We start from the raw sequence: 27,746 nt of genomic DNA, 5'->3' as shown, positions 1-27,746 counted from the left end.
CAGACAGGACGGGGTTAAAGGAGCAGCTGATTCGGGGGCTCTGGCTCACTTAGGCCGGGGGGGGGGTGGGGGGAGGGAGGGACACGCAGTGCGGGGCGGGCCTGCAGCGTCAGAGACGGCATGACGTTGCACCAGCCCGAGGTGCGCCGTGCATTCTCAGGGGGAAGGTGTCCCTGGATCACGGGACCCAGGCAGTGGCGGGCTGCACAGCCTCCCCGGAAGGGGGGTGTGGATAGTGACCTGTGCTCGCACACAGGCTTCTTAGTGGAGGCAGCAGCAGCCTTAGCATCTCATGCCCGTCTCTGGGGTCCGCGCTGATAGCCGAGGCTCGCGCCATTTCTGGAGCTCCTTTAAGCTGCGCTCTGAATCCCCTCTCCTCGCGCATCAGGAAACAAAGAGGGAAGAAAGTCTCTCGCCTCTTCGAAAGCTCCAGAGTTTTTCCCGGACCCCTTCCCAACTAGCTGTGGCGCACTAACCCCCTGCAGGCTGTGTTCACGCCGCCAACCCCAGTCCTCTCCCTGGGATCCGACCTCCGAAGCCGGAAACCTGAGCCTCAGCTCCCAGCCCCGCCCGCCCAGGCGGGTGAGCAGACAAGCTTCTCGAGCTGGTGAGTGCAGGTCGGCACCGATCCTCTGTGCGGGAATCTCTCCCCTTTGGCCTCTGCACCCCTGTTGCTGCGCTCTCCTCTGTGGCTCCGAAGCCCCTCCCCCTCCGCCTCCCGCAGTCTCCGCCCGCGAAGGGGCTCCTAGTGTGTGGAAAGCTTTCCTCCTTCACAGCTCCCTCCCACTGGCGAAGGCCCGTCCCTATCCTTTTGTCTCTGTTTTTTCTTTTGCCCTGCCCAGGTACGTGGGTACTTTCTTGCCTTTTGGGAGGTCTGAGGGCTTCTGCCAGCGTTCAGTAGGTGTTCTTTAGGAGTTGTTCCACGTGTAGATGTATTTCTGATGTATTTGTGGGGAGGAAGGTGATCTCCGTGTCCTACTTTTCCGCCATCTTGAAGCTCCTCCCTTTATTAAGTTTCTTGTTTAAAAATCATCTAAATTGGGCTTCCCTGGTGGCGCAGTGGTTGAGAGTCCGCCTGCCGATGCAGGGGACACGGGTTCATGCCCTGGTCCGGGAAGATCCCACATGCCGCGGAGCGGCTGGGCCCGTGAGCCATGGCCACTGAGCCTGCGCGTCCGGAGCCTGTGCTCCGCAACGGGAGAGGCCATAACAGTGAGAGGCCCGCGTACCGCAAAAAAAAAAAAAAAAAAAAAAGAAAATCATCTAAATTTGTTTAGTACTCAAAAAAATTTGAAGTCCCCCTTTGTCCCAGGAATTATGTATTTAATAAAGTGGAGGATACAAAACAGCAATCTTTCCTGACTCCATGGAAACTTACAGATAGTTGGCACAATAAATGTTAATCATAAAAAATACAGATTAAAAAATTTAACTGTGATATTACTGTAAAGAGAGGAACATGATGCTGTATTGGAGTGACATGAGCTAGCTTGGGGGTGGGTCAGGTTGTCAGGGAAGGTTTACCCCAAGCTATAGATGTTTACATTGAGATCTAAAGGATGAGTAAGAGTGAATTCAGTAATTCCTTGAAGAATGGCAGGTTCCTAAGATTATTCCAATCAATGAAGACTGTATATTCAAAATTATTGGTTCTCACGTTTGGCTAAACTTTGGAATCATCTTGGAAACTTTAAAAAATACTGATACCTGAACCTGAAAAATAAAATACTGATACCTGGATCACATGCCCAGAAAGTCTGATTTAATTGGCATGGCATATGGCTTTCGCATTGGGATGTTTTTTAACTCCCCAAGTGGTTCTTTTATACTTCTATGCTTCAGAAACAGTTTAAATCCTTAAGGCAGGAAAATTATGTCTAACTCGCGAAACTGAGGGAAGACTAGTGTGGTTGGAGTCCAAAGAATGAGAGGAAATGTGATATGACCTGAGACTGACTGTAACATGTGACACATCACACAGGTTTTGGTTGGCCACATTAGAAGTCTGGTCTTTATCTGGAGAAAAATAGATAACTATGGGAAGAACTTAGGCAGAGGACATCATATCTACATGTATGTTTATGTTTGCAGTGTAGAGTAAAGATTGTAAAAGAGAAGCTATGAAGTTAGCTTGGACTATGATGGTGGCAGGGAGATGCTGTGAAGTGGATTTGAGAGGTTCTTTTTAAGGAGTTGAAATTGGCAGACTGGCAGTTGATTAAATATGAGAGATGGCAAGACTGACTTCTTAGTTTCTGGCCAGTAGAACCGGATGGATGCTAAGGGGTAGATTGTGAGCTTAATCTTATGATATTAGAGGTGCCTTTGAGATATCTAAGCAGAGATGTTGAAGAGATAGAATATAAGGAGACATCTGAGCATGAGATTTTCAGTTGTTTGGGAACAAAGATCTAAAGTGCAATAGCTTTACATTAAACGTTGTAAGTTTTATAAAAATAATTATTTTAGTTGTATAAAACACTATTGTAATAGACAGTGGGCACCTACAGATAATTAAGATGAGGAGATAGGAAAGACTGAGAATTCTAATGTGATTTTAAAATGAAGATCCCTTTAAAACATCTCAAGGTAGCATGGAATGAAAGAGAAGAAATCCAGCAACTTTTATCAGATTGTAATCATTAAATGCTAAAATATTATTAGGAAGAAAATTCTGATCAGAAAGAAAAGGAGAGCTAATTGAATTTTAGTGACAGGAGTCATCCTGAAGCAGCACAAAAATTGTCAGGGGTACAATATTACAGTAGGACACAATATCAGGTTGGGGATATTTTGTTTTTTATTCAGCTTAAACTAGAGACTAGCCAAAAAGATAGAAGAATAAAGAGGACAGCAGGAGTTTCAAAGTATGCATTCGTTTATCAGATATCTATTAGGACCTATCATGTACCAGTACACCAATGCTATGATAAGGACTAGGGCTACAACAATAGACAAGGTAAGAATTATTCAGCTTCACAGAGTTTATAGTCTCCTATCCTACTTAAAACAAGAAAAATAAAAAAGTTTATTTGAGAAAGTGTCCCTAGTTAGCTTTTGCAAAGGAAGCCAGTAAAAAGAATGCCTTTATCTGATAAGGTTACGTAGCCATCCTATGAGATTGCATTTGCTGGGTGTTAGGGCATGTCTTAGGGCAGTGGAGATTCTGATTTAATTGTTCTGGGATTAGGCAGGGCATCAGAATTTTATAAAGCTCTCCGGTTATTCTAATATGCAGCCAAAGTTGAGAAGTATGTTTAGCTTTAGAAGTATGTTTCATCACTAAGACTAGTGACTCCAGATGATGAGGCTGAGAAAGGAACAACAACAAAAAAATGCTGATTATATAGGAGTAATAATAATGAACACTTCTTCAGTTTTTATGTGCCAAGAACACTGCTAAACACTTGACATATATTAAGTCAGTTAACAGTCCCACCAGTCCTTATGAGGAAGCCTTTTTTTTTTTTGGCGGGGGTGGTACGCGGGCCTCTCACTGCTGTGGCCTCTCCCGTTGCGGAGCACAGGCTCCGGACGCGCAGGCTCAGCGGCCATGGCTCACGGGCCTAGCCGCTCCGCGGCATGTGGGATCTTCCCGGACCAGGGAATGAACCCGTGTCCCCTGCATCGGCAGGCGGACTCTCAACCACTGCGCCACCAGGGAAGCCCGAGGAAGCCATTTTTACTCTTCGCATTTGAGAGGAAACAGAGGCCCAGTGGCCACACCCAGCAAGTGTCAGAGCAGGTCCTTGAACATAAGCAGTCTGGTTCTGGAGTTCCTGATCTTAACCACTATGCTGTATTTTCTCTAAATATAGTGTAATGGTAATTTTACACTAAGAATTATAAACAAAGTGAAAACATATAATAATGGCAGAGTATTATTAAACCAGTCAGATACCAGTTGATAACTGAGTGGTTATTACAGCGCCATAAACACCTTTGAGCTATTTCTTCATATATATATACAGAGAGATAGATATGGATATATAGCTTCTCACGTTTATAGTCTTAATTTGTGGAAATCAGTTAACAAGTTTGTCTTGTTGTACATGTACCTGGTTACATAGTACAGAAGGTTTTGTCTTCAGCAGCAATGCAGGGAGATATAAGCTGTAGAATCAGGTAATTTTTTTTTTTTCTGACTTTTCATTTTCTCCTGAAGGAAACTCTAATCGAAAGAACGACTTCTACTTCATGGTAATGACCAAGCTGTAGGATTAAAATCTTAGGAGGAAATACTCATCCCCTGGGGAACAAGTCTAACAAATTGAACCTATTTTACAGGTGGAAATACCATAAAGAAAATTATTATTGGAAGGATTACTGACACAGTGTGTTCTATACATGTCAAAGAAAAAAACCATTCCGATTTAACTCTATAAAACATGTATCTGAGCCAACCTGGCATATGTATTTTTTTCTTACACTTTCTATCCCATTACAGAAGTAATATCTACCAAATAATGCTGTGCACTTCTAAACGGCTAGCTTTCAGCTACTTCGTCATGCTGTGGTCGTTCCGTCTTTTCCTCTGAAGGCTGAGAAAGCAAATAAAGGAAACATAGTGCTTGGGAGCATATAGCCCCAGTGCTGTGGACATTATGTGTCCTGAAGTTGGAACTTTGGTACTATAGCCAGGCTTGGTTTGTTCCATATGAATACAGTCTAGTACATGTAGGGGATTCTGTTTGGTATTCAATTAAGAGCTCTCTTGACTCCTGTTATTAAAGCTTATAAACTATTGAGTGTAAAATTAAACAGTTCAGCTCTTTTTGACATTGTAACATTGCCTGAAAAACAGTGATGTGAAACCCAAGTCAAATGTCATTCTTTAAAGCCCATGGGCAAATAAAAAGTGAAAACATTGAGGGGAAAAGAGTAAATGTCTAAAACATGGTCATTTACTAATGACACAGTATATAATGTTAGGAACATGCTACTGTGCTCATGCAAATACATCAACCAGTTTGCTGAACACAGATACTACATTGATTTTAACAGAAAGCTGCAGGGTTATTATTGCTAAAGCTCCAATGAAGGAAATAATTAAAACTTTAAGCATTTTAGGGTTTTAAAATTAGTTTAGGCAATAACCAGAAAATACTATAGGAAATAGATATTCTGTAATTGAAAGGAAATTGAATTGGTCATTATTTTTTTAATCCCTTTTAAATTTTCTCTAGACTGCCAGACCATGGAAGACAGAGAATCTCGTTTTGCTATCAGCAGTGTGACTTTCTGTAAATCTCATGTGCTGCAGAGACCACTTTTATTATTTGTACTTAGAAAGTGCTCAGCTGAATAGATAGTATTATGAAATTTCGTGTGCATTATCTTTGTTAGTCTCTAGCCTCATTGTTTAAAACTAAAACAGAAACACAATCAGATAAAAACAGCCTTCTCCACACGAGCAAAGTCAAGTTAAAGACATTTCAAACGATGAAACCAGAGAAGTTGTTAGATAAGTCTCACACTTGAACCTGAGTGAAATTCTTTTAGTTCTTATCAAACACTATGCCTGTCAATCTTGCTATGCTGCAAGGACTGTGACCCATTGTAGATACAAACTCAGTGTAGATCTATGTGAACCTAACTCATTTTTCTTGCTTATTATTGGAAGGAGTTTTTGCAATCAAACAAAATAGCTTGAAGTGAATCTCAGGGAGGTGACTGGATATGAACAGAAATTAAGGAGTCTTAAAACTTGAGTAATCCTTCAAAAAGGTGTGTATAATCAGCCTTTCCCTTATAATGAGGATAATAATGATACCTTCCTCATTGGGTGGTTTTGAGAATAAATTAATTAATATATGCAAAGCTGTCTTATGATTAGCACATACTGTGCACTATGTATGTGTTATAATAATTTTTATAAAAGTGACATTGATGGTGATGATTTTGCCTTTTAAATTTTATTGCCAAAATATGAATTCACTCACTATTATATTGAGCCAGCCACTTAACAGTACCGAGGCTTATTTTCCTTGACTATTAAAATAGGAATACTATCTTCTCTACCTTCCTTAAATAGATCGTGTTTATGAAAAGAATTTTTTAAGCTATGAAACAGTATGGCAACTAACAATACTGAATCTGGACTTTAAAAAGCAATAGTTACATGTATATATATGGCTGAGTCACTTTGTTGTACACCTGAAACTAACACAACATTGTTAATCAACTATACTCCAATATAAAATAAAAAGTTAAAAAAAAGCACATCAGTTTAAATCCTAATTTCATCTCTTTGTAAATAAGTGACCTTAACTGAATCCTTAATTTTTATGTTTATAAAGTAATATTGATAACAGCACCATCTCATAAAGTTATTTTGAGTCTTAAATGAGATCATGTATGAAAAGCTCAGTACCATGGCTGACGCATAGAAAGTATTCCAAGAAATGTAAAAAAAAAAAAGTTCTATTCAATGTAGGAAATGAATATTATTGTAATTTTTAAATGATTTCTTTGTTACAACCTATGTTGATATGTGATGAGTGGATATACTTTATTTCTAGTTTTCCAGAGAATCTGTATCCTGAAATATCTCTGTATCAAAATTTCATCTCTAGTTTTTGGTGACCACAGCTAACATTCAGATAACATTAAGTATTGGAGTGGGTGAATATGCAGGAATACCTGAGTTAAGTAAAAGGAGTTACCAGTCTTAAAATATAGACTGTTGTTATTAAGAACAGGTACAACTTTTCAACTTTCTAAGTACTATAATCAAAAGACATGTGAGTCAGATGGCAAAAAAAAAGAAAGAAAACAGAAAGGTGAAAAACCTTCATAAAGCGGAAGAGAAAATTATATGGCCTGTAGTATATATGAGAGAATCTGGCCAAACAATAAAAAAACTTCATATCAACTTATTGACCTGCCCACCATGCACACACTTGATATTAAAAATAAACCTCCAAGGAAAGACTTTTATTGGCTCGGGTCAGACGACCAACTGTTAACAATTGCTAAACCAGAGAGTCAGAGTCATGAAAAAATTTGGATGATTTGGAACACTTGTCTAGGGATGGAAAAAGAAAGCAATTCTCCAAAAGGAGGGATGGGGTTCGTGGCCATGCATGGTCACTGGTAGAAATCAGTGTGAATAAAAAGAAAGAGAGAGAGAGGAAGGGGAGAGAAGTGAGAGAGAGATAAGAAACACTATATATAGTACAAATAGTACTATAGTATATTAGTATAGTTTAAACTATAGTTTAAGTCACTGCCCAGGTCGGAAGATAAGATACAACCACCTCCTTACCTCCTCCAAATGCTTTTTCGTTACTGTTATTTCAAACCCCCAAACACTAGAATGCTCTAGAATTTTTCAGTCATTGACTGTATTTAGTTATGTTTAAAGGAAGACATAATTAAGAAGAAGCTGGAAATTATATATTTTTAACTGTTTGTCCAGAACATTGTTGAAACAAACTAGTCAGCAGGTTTTGTTGGTATTCCAGTAGTAAATATTTTGACTAGTCAATACACCAAAATGCTATGTTCAGGCTGGCACTAACAGATGTCATTTGTCAATATTTAGGCAAACTGACAGTAGGTTCACGAAACTTAAAAAACAACTCCAAGGGAGAAAAAAACCCTGTGTTTACTTTGGCAGGTTAAACGTATTAGTCATGAATACGATCATGTCCTAAAAGCTATTAATTTAACTTAGAATTAAGTAATATAATGGTAAAAGACGGATAGCACATTGGAAATTTAGCTTTTCACTTCGTTTTAGAACTCTTTTTCCACCAATATTATTTGGTCTAGGGAAATAAAACCTTGAAGAAGTAATTAGAAAAAGTGCACGTCAATAAATGTAATTGAGGATAGACTTCGGTTGACCTCAGAAGAGAACAAAAGCTCAAAAGAAATTTCATAAGGTTTTAAATTTGGCAAGAGGTCTACAATATCTCTGATAACTAGACTTTCAACGCATTTGGATTTGCTAATTGGATCTAAGTTCTAATTAGACTTTTATGTAACTAAAAATGACACATCACTGTATGAATTTAATGTGCTTTTGCAGTTGAAACCAACAATTAGCAGCCTTTTCTAAATTATTTTAATAAGAAAAATGCTGGCTTTTTGTTTACATTGTGACATCCACTTCTCTTAAGATATATTGTATACATTTTAGTTTTCTCAAATACCATTTGTGGAGCTCAAAGAGAAACTTGGGTTTTAATGGGAAGCACCCAAATTGTTTATTTGTGAGGGAGACTTGCCAGTATGTTAATGACTTCAGAAGCCACAACAAAACGCAATGCAAGGAAATAATAGTCTTTCGGAGGAAGCAGCACAAATAACCAGGTGCCCCTGTAAACCATTCAGTTAACCAAAACAGTCTTTGAATATGACTAAAAGTCTGTTACATTTTTAAAGCATGCAAGTATGGAATAAGTTCCCAAATGTAAAGGTTCATGGAGCTGGTATCAGGATTAATAGTATGATGTATCTTCCCAAGATGTGCATTGCAAAATTCTCTTTGCAGCTTTGCTTCTTGGACAGATATCTGCTAATCCAAGTCACAGCACCTCTCTTTCCTCCTTACTTTTGAATTGAGAGTCACCCATTTTTATCCCATTGTGATTTATAGGAAGTAATTTTAAGACTGGTAGTCCTCAGGTTTGGATATTACAAGACATAAGAACTACGTGAGAATGTAAAATCAAACCAGTATTTTGGAGAGCAAAGAGCAGTTAATCGTTGCAAGTACTTTAAGGAAACGGCTGCTGCCAAAGTCTTCCAGACAGATTGATAACACTGACAAAAAAGGCAAATTACATTGTTTTATGTACTGTGAATACTTGAAAACAACAAAGCCATATAGATGATTTTTTTTCCTCAAGTAAAAGCTGTAACCCCTCTAACCACATTAAAAATCTTACAGTTTTATGTTCTGTTAAAAGCAGTGTAAGATCTAATTAAAACCACTGAAACTGTAAAAAAAAATCTAACTTGTGTAGTAATTGGTATAGAACAGGCATTATGCTAGAATTATATGTGCTCTTATTTTTCCAATTAGTGTGTTACTGGGACTGAGTTATTGGTGTATTTATAACTCCTCATTAAGTCACATGTCCTCAGTGAGTCCCCTAAAGCATGTTGGATACTGTCATATGCCATACGATGATATTTAAAAGCAGGAGATAGCATAGCATTTTTGCTTGCTTCATTTGCTATTAAACAGGAAAAGCTGCACAGGACACTTCCTGTTATCAGTGACTCCAAGATTTATCCCACATTTCTCTGAAAGGCCTATATATAGGTGATTGGACTGTTCTTCAGGCAGAAAAGTGACCAAGCTATTTCATCTTTCAGCTTGGGTGCTGGACTCCTGTCACAGGGCTGAATGGGTCCCTGACTGACAAGAAACTGGAGAATAACATGCGTGGAGTGGTCCTACGTGTGGTGACTGTTCTGGTAGGTCTGATCTGCCCCTTGCAGTTTTGGCTTCTAGATGTTCCTTTATCCTCCATTTCTTTATGTTTCATTAACTGATGTCATAATACTAAAGGAGCTGACTGTGCATTCTAAGGGATTTGTAATGGTCATGTTTTCCAACCTTCAATTTATGTGGATCAGAATCAGATTTTTACAGGCTTTTCCTTTAATTACAGTACTTTTGTCATAACTTTCTTAGACATTTTAGGCCAGATTTCCATCCTTCTACAGTTTCCTACACATGATAAAGTGAAGTTATCTCTCAGGCATTCTCTCACTGAAGCCCTATGGTCTATGTAAATGAAGATAACCATGCCAAATAAGGGTAGATTTGATCAAACACAGTACATTCAGTAACACTAAAACATTAGCAGACTAAGAATATTTTTCTGGGAAGGACCTACTTCAAAGTAAAAATCATCCAGTTGTTTCGTAAATAGTATTTATTATCAACCGTATTCAAGCTCAGTGCTGATTTCTGGGGACAGTGGTGGTTAAAACGGACAGATATGATTCTGTCTGAAAAGAGCGTATCATCTAGTGATTCTGTGGCTATTACATGGAATTATACATGTGAAACATTTATTACAAATTCATTTACTTGGTATAAAAAGCAATAAATGGTAACTGTTTTCATTATTCTATACATTATTATTTTCTCACATGATACACAAATAAAATAAGATGTCAAAAGAAATAGTCTTCAACAGTAAAATACTCACATGGGTACTATCTAAATAGCCATAAAACATGAAGACATGTATTCTCCCTGCCTGTTTCAACGTGATTAACCTTGTGCTACTTTATAGTACGTTTCAAAACGGAATAATCCATAGTTATTAACTTCAGTTTTTTTCAGAAAAGCCCACTTGTTTTTAAATTTGAAAAAGTCTTTCTTATAGGCTAAAAAAATTGCAGAATTAGTAAACAGGAGAAATGGTCTTTTTTGGTATGTTGATGCTAATAGATGTTTATCAAGGTTTATAACAGCAATAGCTGTCCTTTGTACATTGTTTAATACAATTTAAGCAGACTCAACATAATTTCATTGTCTAAAAGAAGGATCTGTGATATTCTCTATAAAAGGAAATTCAAACGAGTAATCTATCCTCCCTTTTTGCTGCCTATAATTTATTTTTAGTTATTGTTTTAATAAGATTTTTACTGTTTGGCAACTAATTATATTATGAGTACTTGACAACTTAATTGTGAATGTGCTTCTGTATGTATTCAAACGTGTAGATATGCATTGGCACTGATGTGCTAATATTAAAAAAAAGACAGACATTTAAAGTACATTAAACTGTAATAGTCTCTTCTCTAGTGATTAACATGGAAACACAGGTGAAAACTGTAATAAAAGACAATATATGTGCTTTGCTTTTGTCTTTGACATTCATATTTCAAGGCAAGCTAATCGCATTTAGTCATTAAACAAATATTTATTTAGTACTTACTATATGATAGACTTGGTAATGGGTTATCCATCTTATATGCATATTCATACCTCAAGGTGTGCAAAGAATCTTACTGGAGAGAAGCACATATAACGAAACAGCTAAGATTTATTAATTACTTACTATGTGCCAGATACTCTACTAAGTTTTTTTCATCTGTTATCTTAATCAGCCCTCACAGTATTTACAATAAATAGATAGTATTCTGATCCTAAGAATGTGGTTGAAGAAACTGAGACATACAGAGGTTGAAATAAATGTGGAAGATTATACAGATAGGAAGTAACAGAGAGAACGAGGATTCAAATCCAGGATCTGACTGCAGATCTCTTAACTTCTGCCTTCTTTTTTTTTTTTTTGCGGTACGTGGGCCTCTCACTGCTGTGGCCTCTCCCGTTTTGGAGCACAGGCTCCGGACGCGCATGCTCAGTGACCATGACCCACGGGCCCAGCCGCTCCGCGGCATGTGGGATCTTCCCGGACCCGGGCACTCTCAAGCACTGCGCCACCAGGGAAGCCCAACTTCTGCCTTCTTAACATTATAATCTCTCTCCTCCAACTGTGATAAGTGTGCAAATTGAGGTAGCTATAGGATTTTCTTGATAGTTGGAAATGCTTAACTCTGAATAAGATGAAAGTGAGTTTTACTGGGAAAGCTTCACAGAACCAATTATTTTAAATTCATTTCCAGGCTGAGCAGAACGATTGCTGTTTTGTGCTTGAAATGGTACTGCCTCACACAGTGTTAATACCTGCATGCCCCAGTCTCACCTTCATGATTCAGAATGGTCTGTTTCCTGCAAGCTTAGCCCAGCACGTATCCTGAATATGACTAGTGAATGAAGATATGGAAACAGTCTCTTTCCCCCAAGTTTTCTGTGGTGCAACATGGATTTATTAGTTGGGTGCCCAGTTGAGTAAAAGGTTGTTACACTTTTCACACTCCCACAATATACAGCCATTGTACTTAATAATTTCTCAGGCTTCCTGACTCTTCCTGTAATTCTTATTTGAATGGAAACCAGCCATGACTTTCTTATTTATTTCTTACAAGCACCTTTCCAGGTCTAGCTCTTACTTACATGGCCTTGCAAGCTTCCTCCACCCAACACTGAGAATCACTCTTTCCTAAATCCACCCAGCAACTCTAAAATCACAATGTCAACTAAACCCTGAAGCTCAGATTTGGTCTATATTGGACTTGATTTAGCAAGCTAAACACAACCCCCTTGTATTCCAAGTATTTACCTCCAGCCATTTCCAGAAGGGAGAGAGAGGAGGGAGGGCTCATGTGTAAAGCCCCTGAGGAAAGGTCTCTCAGCTTTTATTCCATTCTAACTGTGATCAAGTCCCAGTTACACACACACACACACACACACACACACACACACACCCTTTACTTCTTAGGAAAGTTATGCTATCGATGACACACGGGTTCATAAAATTGATTTTTCTTACCTAAGTTTTGAAACTCCTATTCCTATCACTATTAAAGATATTTCATTGACTTGAAGGAAGTAATCTAATATTTATCTTAAACTAAATATTTCAGCACTATATTGTTTATGATGCCAGGGGCAAGTGAATGGTATTCAAATGGTTAATTGAAGAAAATTAAATAAAGGAATTATTAACAAATACTTTAAGTAAGGTTAAATAAGTCAACAAGGATGTTGAAGTGCCAGGGCCTAGATGCACAGCAAGCCTTGACAACCCTGAAGACTGATGTGACGTGGGAGAGAGCAGTATTAACAGATCTAGCTAGAGCCATGGGAGAAAAATCATAAAATAGTAGCTGTGACCTTTGTTATGGGAAGAGGATGGAGAAGGAGAATCAGTGTCAAAACGACATTCAGGCAGTGAGGAAATGGAGAGGAGGTTACCCCAATGTCACTTCTCCTATCTTTCCATCTCTTGCCATTGTTTCCAATTGCAAATACAACCAGAAATCAGAGGGCAAGGGAACCCAAGTAATGAAGGCCATGAAGGTCAGCTTTCCAGGTCACAGAGCAGGGCAGCGAGGGACTGGAGGGGAAACGGGAAAAACCATCACCGGCATCTCTTATTTGATCAAACCTGTTAAGAACTTTACATGTGTTAACTTATTTAATTCTTATAAAAACTCTACAAGAGATGCACTGATTACATTAAAGGATGAAAATAAGGCTCAAAAGAATTAATTAAATCTCTGTGTCCATATAACTAACAAGAGCCAGAGTTGAGTTTCAAGCCCACAGATCCTGGTTCCGGTGGCCATGTCCTTAGCCCTCTGACATTCTGTCTTTGGGATCAGAACGAATTCATATTAGGTTTAAATTAAATATAACTATTGAGATTGCAAATGTTATTGGATTAGTAATTTAGGAACATTTTTTAAATGGCATCACATAAGGATGACTTTATAGTCAACCATCACCAAAGCCATGTAAGTGTCTTAGAAATGGAGAAAAAGAAAGAAAGAATGTGAATAAAATTCCCTCTGCTAAACTCTGTTTCCATATTTGGTGTGCTGATCTCTACATCTTACCAAGTGGGCCAAGTGTCTTACTATGAGGCACTTATTAAGATCATTTTTTTCCTTTTCACTTTTAAAGTTGTACAAGTATGGATAGCCATAAATGACCAATTATGGCATTCAATTTTTTCATGGTAATTCACAAAAGTTATTGGAAACATCACTGAGTTATAAATATCATCATCATAATAATGAATACTTAGGAAAATAAAATGGAAAGAAGTTGGCAACAAATGAAAAGAAAGATTTGAGAAGCTATCCTGTAAGAAAAAGTACAAGATATCTGAAAAACATAAACTGGCATTTAGAAAGAGATCACTGATAAATAACTCTTATTTTCTTGATTTGGTTTTGCCTAAAACAGACACATCGCATCTCTGATGAAAGATGAACTCACTCATAAATTGATTTGAGAAGTATTTACTGAGTATCTTTTTCTAGGTGCTTGGGGTACATACAAAACAGAGAAAGATACTGACTTTGGGGAGTTTCATTCTAGCAGGACATATACAGCGCTAAGAATATTTCTGAAAAAATGCAATGCCATTGTTCTACATTGAATATAGTGTACAATGCAGTATTCCTTTGCCTAAAACTACCATAAACATAATTGTATAACTTTATATACATATATGATTGGAAATTTATGGTAGAGCTGTGGTGGTGCTTTTTCTGTATTTTATAAATTCAAAAACATACAGTTTTTCATATTTTAATATCTTTGAATCAGGATGCATCTTTCAATTGATGTCTTCTTGCAGTTAAAATTGACATCATTTTTTGTCTTTATTAGTTGTAGGTAAAACAATTTTTTTTTGCATCTTGCAATTGAAAACATTTTAGATTAAATAATATGTGGATGGTATCTTTACAAAATTTATTAAGTTAATGGATATTCCTGGAAACTTCATTTAACAAAACTGAGCATGAAGCCATCTTAAAGAGACAGACTATTTTAAAGAATACCTCCTGAAGAAAAGAAATAACACTAGGAAATGAAACCAATTTAAAAATATAGGAGAGTAATAGCAATGAAAAAAATTACTATCTAAACTAAAAATGTCACTAGACTCATAGAAAACATGCCAAGGCACATTTTTCACAGACCTAGAAAAAAAAATTTCACAATTTGTATGGAAACACAAAAGACCCCAAATAGCCAAAGCAATCTTGAGAAAGAAAAACAGAGCTGGAGGAATCAGGCTCCTGGACTTCAGACTATACTACGGAGCTACAGTAATCACGACAGTATGGTACTGGAAAAAAAACAGAAATATAAATCAATGGAACAGGATAGAAAGCCCAGAGATAAACCCACGCACACATGGTCGCCTTATCTTTCATAAAGGAGGGAAGAATATACAATGGAGAAATAACAGCCTCTTCAATAAGTGGTGCTGGGAAAACTGGACAGCTACATGTAAAACAATGAAATTAGAACACTTCCTAACACCACACACAAGAATAAACTCTAAATGGATTAAAGACCTAAATATAAGGCTAGACACCATAAAACTCTTAGAGGAAAACATAGGCAGAAAACTCTATGACATAAATCACAGCAAGATCCTTTTTGACCCACCTCCTAGAGAAATGGAAATAAAAACAAAAATAAATAAATGGGACCTAATGAAACTTCAAAGCTTTTGCACAGCAAAGGAAACCATAAACAAGAGGAAAAGACAACCTTCAGAATGCGGCAGAATATTTGCAAATGAAGCAACTGACAAAGGATTAATCTCCAAAATATACAAGCACCTCCTGCAGCTTAATATCAAAAAACAAACAACCCAATCCAAAAATGGTCAGAAGACCTAAGTAGACATTTCTCCAAAGAAGATATACAGATTGCCAACAAACACATGAAAGGATGCTTAACATCACTAATCATTAGAGAAATGCAAATCAAAATTACAATGAGGCATCACCTCACATCGGTCAGAATGGACATCATCAAAAAGTCTACAAACAATAAATGTTGGAGACGGTGTAGAGAAAAGGGAACCCTCTTGCACTGTTGGTGGGAATGTAAATTGATACAGCCACTATGGAGAACAGTATGGAGTTTCCTTATAAAACTAAAAAATAGAACTACCATACAACCCAGCAATCCCACTACTGGGCATATACCCTGAGAAAACCATAATTCAAAAAGAGTCATGCACCAAAATGTTCATTGCAGCTCTATTTACAATAGCCAGGACATGGAAGTAACCTAAGTGTCCATCATCGGATGAATGGATAAAGAAGATGTGACATATATATCTCAGCCATAAAAAGAAACGAAATTGAGTTATTTGTAGTGAGGTGGATGGACCTAGAGTCAGTCATACAGAGTGAAGTAAGTCAGAAAGAGAAGAACAAATACCGTATGCTAACACATATACTTGGAATCTAAAAAAAAATGGTTCTGAAGAACCTAGAGGCAGGACATGAATAAAGACACAGACGTAGAGAATGGACTTAAGGACACGGGGAGGGCGAAGGGTAAGCTGGGACGAAGTGAGAGAGTGGCATGGACATATATATACTACCAAATATAAAATAGATAGCTAGTGGGAAGCAGCCGCAGAGCACAGGGAGATCAACTCGGTGCTTTGTGACCACCTAGAGGGGTGGGATAGGGAGGGTAGGAGGCAGATGCAAGAGGGAGAGGATATGGGAATATATGTATATGTATAGCTGATTCGCTTTGTTATACAGCAGAAACTAACACACCATTGTAAAGCAATTATGCTCCAATAAAGATGTTAAAAAAAAAAAAATACACCAAGGCAGCTTATATTAAAACTATACCACACTCTGTGTTGAGAAAGGTAAATTTCCCCAAGCAAATCACCATAAGAAGAGTGTAGCAGATAGGTGCCTACTGAGCCATCATTTTAAGAACATTTTCTTTTTCCTAAAATATTTTCTTACTATTAGTCTCACTTCTTGGAATTATTTTAGCAGGCCTTATTTCCCTGTGAAAATGGAGATGTTATCTGAGATCAGGGAAAGGTAAAACAGTATTGTATAGTACACCCTAACTATCAGCTTTGACTCAATAACTATTGTTGAACATGTGTTGTCAGCTAAGCACTGTGCTAATCCCAGAGAGGCAAAATTTAAAAAGATACAGTCCCTGCTTTCAAGGAGTTCCACATGAACTATTTTATCAACATTATTAAGTTCTCTATCAGAAAATAGGACCTGCTTGTGAAGGACTCAGAATTAAATACACTTGTGGGGGGCCTGGGAAAGAATGATAAAATAGAGACAGACAGATAGAAAGAGAAACGTATGTCACAGTCTTTTATGATCTAATCTCAACCGCGACATCCAGGACCAGCTTCGTGGGTTTACAGGACAATTTAATTTCTCATTTCACTGTGTCCTTTCATTCAGAACTATTTGTAACTCTCTGTTTTTATTTTATAATTATTTCATTAATGTTAGACTCCCCCCTCTAAGCTGCATACCAATAAAACACAAGTTGGTTTTCACATGCAATATCAGGTATATAGAAGCAGGTCAGTAAATATATGTTGAATGAACAAATTAAAATATTCTGATAGCCTGTGTGTGTGTGTGAGAGAGAGAGAGAGAAAGAGAGAGAAATGGAGGGAAGGAAGGAGGGAAAAAAGGGGAAAGAAAAGAAATAAAGAACTTTGTATGTAATTACACAAATAAGAACAGGAAGGACACAAGACTATGCCTGAATAAATAGTCTTAGGAGTCCTTATGCTTTAATTTCCATCTACTAAGTCTAAATTTCCAAAAGAGATGGCAAAGGATTATGCTATTATTAAATCCTTTGACATAGTTGTTACTAGGGAATGACTTACATGCTTTTAAGGTAAAGAAGTAGAAAGCTTTAATTTAAAACATCAAGAATCATTCATTCATATTATTAAATAGCAAGTTCACATTTGGTGAGAAGTTACAGATCATAGAATCATTTAATATTCTCTTCGTCTTAGGGGCACTCATTGCTTGGCTTTTGTTCCACAATATTTTGTTTCCATGTGGACTGATACTTCCTAATTTATGTTCCCATGAATTATGTCAGTATAAGATGGAGCAGTGTACTTAGTTTCTTCTGGATGTACCATTTAGCAAAAGAGTAAATAATATGCAGTTGATTTCCTTATTGGAAGTACTTCAACCTATTTCCTTGCTTTTTCTCCACCTAGTCTTCTCTCTGCAACACAGTCATACTAAAAGCCATTTGTCATATACTGCAAAGAGTACTAGGTTTATAGTCAGAAGACATCAGTTCAAGTTCCACCTTTTCTAATTAATAGGTCATTGAACTTATGGGAGCCAGGGAGCTATTCTGAACCTCAATTTTTCTGTCTGTAAAAGAGGAATAATAAAACTGGCCCCACAGGGTTATTATGAGTGTAAACAGCTTAAACTATGTGGAAGCAGTTAGTAAAGTGCAGAGTGTTTCTAAATATAAGATGTTGTTATGTCTGAGTAGAACAATGATGTGTAAATTAACTAAAGAAAAGAATAAAATGAGCATGAGAGATCATGAAGGCATAATTAATCATTGTCATCAATCTTCAGATTTTTGTGGGAAATTATTTAAAGGACCCTAAGGCAGACAAGCAAAACATAAACTACAGAATCATGATTTTTAGTCCACTCACTGTTAACTTTAATTTGAAAATCTGCTAATGAGAACAACAGCAACTCTCCTCCTAGTGAAGATGGTGCTTCCTAGAGAAAAAATAACACAAAAAACTGATACAAAAGAACATTCAAATAATAAACTGTACAAATTTCTAAAAGTCTGGTATGTCAATTACATTGTCTCATAGGAATCATGTTTGGTTTCAGGCTAGCTTTAAATAGACTCTATATGTTAATATATAACTAGGAAATATACTAAGAATAGCCTTGAAATGTCATTTTGCTTAGTTTTTTGCTAAGGACATTGTCCACGTTTTTGCTACTTGGAGACCTTCAGCATTTTGAACCCCTACAGAGCTTTAAGCTTTCCTGAGTCTCAGCCTTTGAGTCTCCTGAACCTAGAGGCAAATTTAGGGGCTGGGAGAGTGAGCTTGATAAGAGGCTCTCCTGGCAGGCACTCACATCAAGGATATGGGAAGGGAGTTGGTGGCCATCTCTTATAGCTCCCACAGCAGTGTCTGAAGAGGGCTCCTTTCAAGTGTTAATAAACACTAAAGTTTGGTTCAAAGCTCCAGGCAAAAATTACAGATCTGGCAGAGGACATTTCCCATGGATACTGTCTTAAATAAACTAAGCTAAAATTCTCAATAAAATCCATTAAGTGCCATGTAATAACTACCACATTGGAAGTACACGATATAACACTGTGATAAAGAACACTGTCCCTGGAGGAGTTCCACTTCTGAGGTGGCAGGGTGAGAAGTTCCATGGACCCACTCCCTAGCAAAATAAGCAACAGGGCAAAAACTAACTAACTAAATAAGTAAGTAAATAAATATAAACCATTTAAAGTCTCTGGAAATTTCCTAAGGGCATACTGAAAATGAAGTAACACTTAATCAAGAAAATCTACTAAAACTCAATAAAAACAACAGGAGTCCATAGTGTCTCAGCCTCATCTTGCTCCTTCCGCTTCCACCTCACTTTCTGCCTTACTCAGCTTGATGGAAGCTCCAGTCCAAGTAGGTCTGGCCAAGAAGACAGGGCTTATTCTCCCTTAAAAGTTTCCAGTTAAGGGTTATCTCAGCTGGAGGCTGCTAGGATTTTTCTTGCCATCCAAATGAAATTTGAAAAGGCTAAATTCCTGGTGAGTGTGACCAAGGGTTTGTGGGCTCCCTTTCTTCACCCAGCTCTGACCCATAGGATGCAGTCTCAACCCCAGGTGTGGCAGACCTAGAATACTGGGGCCTTGATTGCCATCACTCCAGCTTGCTCCAAGGGCAGTTCCATGCCAACTGAGGTAAATGGAGAAGACCAGAGGCTGCCACCCAACTCAGTACCCAGAGTTGTAGCACAAAGACTTTGTCCAAGGGAGAGGCAGTCCGCAAGAAAAGAGAGCCCTTAAACATTCTTCAGTTATTTGAAACAGAGCATGGGGAAGTTCAAGTCTATGGCTCCTCTTAATTAAAAGCAACAAGCTAAATCGTAAGCCAGAGAGCTCAACAGAGAAAACCAGAAAAAAGAGATAGCTAAGGATATCCTTCCTGAGGTCAGACTAAATTTTAAAGATTAACCCCAAAAATGACCCCTACCAAAATTTATTTTCTTCAAACTACTGAGCAAACCCAGGGAATTTTTGAAAACAGTAAAGCAATCAATCAGTAATTAGTGGAGCTTATGGCTTAATGACCATAATGAATATGACACACATGAATATGGACACAAACATCCTCAACAAAATGCTAGAAAACTGAATCTGGCAATATATGAAAAGGACTATACACCATAAACAAGTAAATTTTATCCCAGGAATACAAGGTTGGCTCAACTTATGAAAATCAATCTCATATACCATATTAATAAATAAAGGAATAAACCCACATGATCATCTCAACAGATGTAGGAAAAGCAGTTAATAAAATCTTAACACCCCTTCATGATTAAAAAAACAGTCAACAGTCTTGTGATAGAAGGGAAGGAATTTTCTAAACTTGATAAAGAGCATCTATAAACCCACAGCTAACATCATATTAATGGTGAAATACTGAAAACCCCTCTAAACCCCTAAGGTCAGTAACAAAGACTGACCTTAGACGTCAAAACTGACAAAGACGTCAGTTCTCGCTATTTCTGTTCAACATTGTGCTGGAGGTTCTAGCCAGCCCAGTTAGGCAAGAAAATTAAGTAAAAGGAATGAGATTAGAAAGGAAGAAGTAAAACTATCTCTATTTACAGATGACATGGTCTTGCATTTAAAAAACCCTAAAGAATACACACACACACACGACTAGAGTTAATAAATGAGTTCAACTGCTTTGCAGCGTACAAGATCAATTTACAAAAATCAATTGTATTTTCGCACACTAGCAATGAAAATTCCAAAAAAGAAATTAATAAACGCATTTTCATTTAAATATATCAAAGGGAATAAAATAAATAAAAATAAACTTAACAGAACAACTTCAATATTTGTACACTGAATGCTACAAAACATTGTTGAAAGAAATTAAAAAGTCCTAAATATATGGAGAGATAGCCTATAGTCATGGATTGGAAGACTCAGTATTGTAAAGATGGCAATATTCTCCAAACAGAACTACAGATTTAATGAAACCTCTATCAAAATTCTATCTGACTTTTTTGTTTTGCCATAAATGACCAGCAGATCCTAAAATTCACATGGAACTGCAAGAAAATCAGAATAGGTAGAAAAAAAACAAAAAGAAAAGGAAACAACAGACCCACGAAATCTTGAAAAAGAACAGTAGGAAGACTCACACTTCTCAGTTTCAAAACACCTAAAAGCTATGGTAATCATACTGGTTCAAGAACAGACGTTTAGATCAGTAGAATAGAATCGAGAGTCCAAAATTAACCCATATATCTATGGTTAATTGATTTTCAACATGTGTCAAGATCATTCAATCAGGGAAAGAATAGTCTATTCAACCAGATGCCCACATGCAAAAGAATGAATCTAGACCCTTACCTCAAATCATGTACAAAAATTAATTCAAAATGTGTCCTAGACTTAAATGTACAAGCTAAAACTATAAAACTCTCAGAATAAAACATTAGATGTTAGTCTTTGTGACTTTATTTTGGCAATGGATTCTTAGATATAACACTCAAAGCACAAACAACCAAAAAATTGAATTAGATTTCATTAACATTAAAAATGTCTATGTCCCAAAGGACAGAATCCAAAAAAAAATGAAAAGACAACCCACAGCATGGGATAAAATATTTGCAGATCATGTGTCTGATGAGGGACTTGTATTTAGTACATATAAAAATAAAGTTATAATAATGACTCAATGTGAAAAAAAAAACCAATTAAAAATAGGCAAAGGATCTGGACAGTTTTTTATAGAAGGTATATAAATGGTCAATAAGCATATGAAAAGATTCTCAATACAATTTGCCGTCATGGAAATCAAAATCACAATAAGCTACCACTTTACACCCACTAGGATGGCTACAAATCAAAAGGACAGATAATAACAAGTGTTGGCACAGTTGTGGAGAAATTGGAACTTTTGTATGTTTCTGGTGGGAATGTGAAATAGTTCAACTGCTTTGGAAAACAGTCTGGCAGTTTCTCAAATGGTTAAACACAAACTTACTGTGCAACTCAGAAATTCTACTCTAGGTATGTTCCCAGGAGAAATGAAAATGTATGTCCACACAAAAACCTGCACACAAATGTTCATAGCAGCTTTATTGATAATAGCAAAAAATAGAAACAAATGTATATCAACTGATGATTGGAAGAAGAGTGGTATACCTATAAAATGGAATATTATTTGTCAATAAAATGAAATGAAGCACTGATAACATGATACATTGATGAACCTTGAAAATATGCTAATTAAAAGAAGCTAGTCACAATAGATCACATATTATATGACTCCATTTATATGAAATGTCAGGGATAGGCACGTGTATAGGGACAGAAAGTAGATTAGTGGCTGTCTAAGGCTGGGAGAGATTAGGGGTTTGAGAAATGATGGCTAATGGGAACTGGATTTCTTTAGGGGGTAATAATGTTCTAAAACTAATTACAATGATAATAGCACATGTCTGTGAATGTACTAAAGCCGCTGAATTGTACACTTTGAATGGGTGAATTATATGGTATGTGAATTATATCTCAATGAAGGTATTTAAAAAAAACAAGTCTGGAACGAGATTATATTTCAATCTCCAGGTCTCCTATCTGTGAATTTAGGCCAAGTATTTAAACTCTTTATGATTCTGTTTCTTCATCTTCAAAATGGAGATAACAACATTATCTATGTCATAGAGCTGCTATGAAAATTAAAGGAACTAATAAATGCAAAGAAGAAAGGACTTCTAACAGAGCCTGGCACATAGGAAGTGCTGTACGTAGGTGTTAGTTCTTATTATGCACAGGGTGTTAAAGGAGAACATAAAAGAAGCATCTATCGAATGTGTAGGGCAGTGGGAAAGGCTTAAAGGGTGACACAAATTAGTTTTGAAACATAGGCAGGGATTATCAAGGCCTAGATAAAAGGGAAGGAATATCCAACAGTGTAAAGAGTATACACAAAAGTATGCAGACATCAAGAATTTAAAGTATCCTGTAAGTAAACTGGAGTATCACCTGAAGCAAACGAAATTGAAATGCAGCCTGTGTTTTAGGTATTCTTTTTAAAGAGCTCCTTCAGAGACAATTTAAATAGAAATTTTCTGTGAGAATAAGGTTAGCATTACATAATTTAGATAACATGCATCAAGTTAAAAACACCATCGCTGAGACCCTGATCTAGACTGAAGATTAGGTAAAATGTTTCTCATCTTTATTATTGAAACAGTATAATCTGTACACATAGCTCTGTATGGTATACATATTTTGTTGTCTGTTCTGCTGCTGGTACCCACCTTGTGTGAGAGAAAAGGGGAAAATGTGATTTTTATAAACAGACACTTGAGGAAGACTAGCCTATGCAAACAATGTAATTCATAGCAACACTGGCATATGTGTTCACTTCAATGCTGAGTGAATAAAATCATCATGAGAATTGATGCATGACAGTGGCTTGACAATTTCTTATTCTTTCTCATCACACCAATTCTTAAGATGATAGCTGTCATGCAGACATGTGAATATCGCTGTTGGACCGAGCTAACCGTGCATGACCCAACTTTTTTTCCTTTTGCAAGATGAAACCTGAATTCTCAGACTAAACAGTGAATAAATGTTTCAGAGATGTGTTATATAATTTACTTCTGAAAAATAGAGTTACTACTTGTCTCTAGAAGTTTAGAAAGATATTGACATAGTCATTTGCAAATTCAAAGATGTAGAAACAGTAGGTCTATGTTGACTTCCATAACCTCTGCAATATTCTAGCCAATATCATATAGCATTGCATTGGAAAGAAATCCCAGTGTTAAGGTGACCTTGAAGTTTTAAGTTACTTTTTGCTAATGCAGTAGTTTTGGCATAGTTAACAAAACCAGTTCTATATATAATTCCTCAGAAATAAATATAAGTATAAATATGAAAACTAGAGAAATGCTTCTGATACAGATTTTACTTTTTAGAGTTACAAAGGAATATATTAATGAATTAAGAGCCATTAAATCTTACAGATAATGTTACCAGCCACCATTTAGGGCACACTTATTATTCTTGGTGTTTTAATCTTCATGGAGCCCTCAAGATTATTATTTGTGTTTTGTTGATATGGCTGAGACTTAGAGCTAGTTAAATAACTTCAAGTTACAGTTGTGGCAAAAATAAGCATTGAATCCTTGTTTGTCTTGCTTGACATGATGGTGACAAGAACAGGACTAAATTCCTATTGCCAACAACTAGAAAATTGAGCAAAGTATGGAAAATAACTTTCAGACATTGGTCAATATGTAAATAAGGATTTTGATTCCTAAAGGTTGGAAACAACGAAATGATTCCAACAATCACCCCAGATCTTTGGCTGATGGCAGTTTCCAGATTGGAGGCCCACGCATATAGATCCAAAACAGACTGTCAGCTTTACTGAGTTGAGAAGTTAGAGATCAAAGTTTGTGAAAGCTGAGGAGGTTGGTATTTGGAGGAGAATACTTGCAGGAAGGGGGTCAGAATGACATAGGGGTCATTTTGAGTCTTGGCTGAGTAATAGATCATACATACATCCAGAGAAACTGTACAATGCTGGGGGAAGAAGGACAAAAAGCATATCAGTTCCCTTTTTTTTTTTTTTTTTTTACCAACTAAAGATATAAACCTTTATTTCACAACTTTGTCATAATTTATTTCTAATGAGACATGTACTGGGGACATAGGTTTAAAATAACAGAGACTTTTGAGAAAGGTTTCATTTTGGGGGGATCTTATTATACCAAAACTTTTAAAGGGTATATGAAAAGCATGTATTCACCTTTGAATTATGTAGTAATTAACATTCAGGTGAGCAAACACATAAAGTAGCATACTCCCACACATCTTGCTCTATCAGTGTTTCTTATGTTGCTTTGACCTCTTAAAAGGTTCGGCTTTTCATTAGGAAGATGCATATTCATTTGCCGCTTCTGAACTCCGGTAGCATGTTGATTTTGTTGATGTTTACAGCTGACATAAATTAGCATTGGGTAAACAGATGCAAAAAAAAGTCACAGAAAGTTGTCCTTGCTTATATCTTTAGAAATCGTCCCAATCAGACGGGAAAACCAATGTTTTTAATTCAAATGTAACAGTTAGATTTCATTTTACAAAGGAAATAAATTTTGAGAAAACCTTGTATGCTTTCTCAGTGCCTCTCAAAGAGCTAAGGAGTCAGATGGCAGCCTTACCAGTGAGGAAACCAGGCCTCAAGTGGCATTTGGATTCTTTCAAAGGCACAGTAACAAGTTTGACCAATAGGGGATCATTCATCAAGTCACTATCCATTGCATTAAATGGGACTCTAGTGTGGTCTGAAATGAGAAAAGATGCCTCTAAAAAGCACCCAACGTGGGAATAGCTTACTCATCTGTCAGCTTCCAGAGCACAAACAGCTATTAAAAGTCAGCTCCCTCTGGGGAGGTAGGAAGCAGTCAAGGAGAGAACCACCACACCGATGGAGGCCCCGGAAATGGAAAAGTTGGTCAAGGAAAGGAAGGCAAATGCATACTCTTTCAGAATACACCCCTTGGGTTTTTTAATGATCAGTCGAAATACAAAGAGGTTTGGATTTTAAGGTATCTTTTCACAGCATCTCCACGTAAACTGTGTATTAATTATTTTAACCTGGAAACAAAAAGTCCATAATGCTGAAAGGTGGATTTGTGATTCTTGCATGTTTTAAAACTTGGAGCAAAGAATTTCAGTTTCTCTGTGTGATGGAAGTTAGCATGAGGAAATGAACTTCACATTTTTTAGGGTTTTTTTTTTTTGGTAGGTTTGAAGGTGGGTTTTTTTTTTTTTTCCTTTTCTTCTTTTTATTTCCAACCATTGCTAGTGGCATGAAACGGGAAAATGAAATGTTTGCACTAATTTTTTTTCCCATTGATTCTTACGTAGAATAATGTACTCTGCAGTTCAATTAAAAATAACAAGCTGCTGTGTTGCTCTGAGCCAAATGTAATCTCCAAGACCATGGTCAATAAAACACTCAAGAAAATGAAGTATTGAGGCTGAATGGTCTGAAGTCTACTGGGGAATAAAGAAGCAACTGATTAGCATTTGAAAGCAAGGTCTTTTAATTTTTTAGAAGTCAAAGGGAATAAGAAAGTGATCACTTATCAAGAACAAAGAGTTTGAAAAATATCTCACCTTTTTTTTTTTATGGGTCCTTTCAAAATTTTAAGAATGACCTTTGAGGGTTTTCCTGGTGGCACAGTGGTTGAGAGTCCACCTGCCGATGCAGGGTACGCCGATTCGTGCCCCAGTCCGGGAATATCCCACATACCGCGGAGCGGCTGGGCCCGTGAGCCATGGCCACTGAGCCTGTGCGTCCGGAGCCTGTGCTCCGCAACGGGAGAGGCCACAACAGTGAGAGGCCCGCGTACAGCAAAAAAAAAAAAAAAAAAAAAAGAATGACCTTTGGTCATCAGCCCCAAAGAACTAAGATGCTTTTCTATACACGTAATGTTACGTTTGGGAATACTCCTAGAGTACCTGCTGAAGAATGTAAGGATAAATGGACCAATGCTCAATGCTTTTTCAGTCTAAGTGACGTTTGCTCCATCCAGTGAAGGATGTCATGAGAGTAAGTGTTACGACTGGTTTTATGCTAAACATTCCAATCTATTATGCAGTAAAATATAGTGATGGGAAAAAGTTTCATACATCTTTACATTTTTCAGTAAACCTCCCTCTAATTCCTTAATATGTGTCCCCATAATTAATTCAGTACTGTAGTCCATATCTAAAATCCTGATAAGAGCTAGCACAGAAGTTATTTTTAAATGCCTTTTATTAATTTGAATAACTTGTAGTAATCTTCTTTTATACACTTACTAATTTTTGAAACACAGAATATGGTCTTTGCAGCTTTAAGCTCAGACTTCTCTACCTTCTGTAAATCCCCCCAGATTTGTTTCTTGCTTTTAAATATCAGCACCTTTCCGCTTTCTACGCTTCTTTTTCTGCCCTCTATGCAGGAGATCTTTTAAGTTTCCCACTGTGCTTCGTAATAAAATCAAAAGAAAAAAGCATATCCTTCAGAAAGCATTCAGCTCACTGGAAATAGAAAACCTGTCACCTTATTCTTAAAACCTCAGATCAGGCGGGTCAGTGGCAGAAATAGTGAGTGCAGTTTTGACAAAGGGTATGGAGTGGGGTTAGCAAAATTATTATGTACCTTGTTATCTCCAGATGTGTTTTTAAGGAAAAGACTGTCTTCGTTCAGGAAACCCGCTTGGTACTGTTGGGAGGAAAACTTTTCCTCTGCCCTTTTAGGTTCATACATTTAGGGGCCTGTGAATTAACTGACAACAGGAAGAAAGTCAAGGTTTATTTACACATGCACATGTAAGTCACTTAGTAATTTAGTCAAGAGTAACTTGCTGAATATCCAGACAAAGGTAAAGGTTTATATACCAGCTTAACAAGAGGGGCGGAGGTGGAGTTCAGGGCTTCAGAGGGAAAGTAGGAAGGGTCTGTTGTTGGATTTTTTTGTGCAGGCTAATGGGAACAAGTAGACTGTCTCCTTCCAGGAATTTGCAGGAAACTCCCTCCCTGTGAATAGGTTTAATGGCAGCTGCATCTTCTGGAGGCTCTGCTTTATTCAGATAAGGGAAGTTCAGATAAGATTTTGTGTTTTCACTTTAACATAATCTTTATGCCAAAACTGTAATCCCATCAATATGCTGACTAAAGTTGAAGTGTGACTTGGAAGAAGAAGAAAGTATAAATAGTTCTACTTTAGAATAGAAAAGGAGATATAGAGTGGACAAAGAGACAGAAGAGATTGATTTTGATACTACCATGTGTTAAAAGACTATAGCCCAAGTTCTTTCTCTTTTATATACCATGTAGTTTCTGAACATCCTACCCAACCCCAAACACACATACATACCCAAATGCTGATGCAGGCAGTCTAAATTAACTTCTAAGAATACAGGCTTTATCTTACCAAATTATAGTTTTCTCCGGATATATGCCCAGGAGTGGGATTGCAGGGTCGTATGGTAGTTCTGTTTTTAGTTTTTTAAGGAACCTCCATACTGTTCTCCATAGTGGTTGTACCCAA

General features: G+C 37.1%; 1 protein-coding gene across 7 annotated transcripts in view; it reads left to right on the top strand.

Moving 5' to 3' along the window:
• GRID2 (glutamate ionotropic receptor delta type subunit 2) overlaps positions 1 to 27,746 on the top strand; it is a 1,377,005-nt gene that overhangs the window by 1,000,679 nt on the left and 348,580 nt on the right. For all 7 annotated transcript variants that reach the window (XM_079920116.1, XM_079920112.1, XM_079920110.1 and 4 more), the window contains one exon: positions 9,331 to 9,432. In XM_079920116.1, coding sequence (XP_079776242.1) covers positions 9,331 to 9,432 — 102 coding nt within the window. The remainder of the gene's footprint in view (positions 1 to 9,330; positions 9,433 to 27,746) is intronic.

Source organism: Stenella coeruleoalba (assembly GCF_951394435.1).
Source record: "Stenella coeruleoalba genome assembly, chromosome: 4".
Lineage (NCBI taxonomy): Eukaryota > Metazoa > Chordata > Mammalia > Artiodactyla > Delphinidae > Stenella > Stenella coeruleoalba.
The sequence above is the reverse complement of the archived record's forward strand: the minus strand, read 5'-3'. Positions and strand labels throughout refer to the sequence as shown.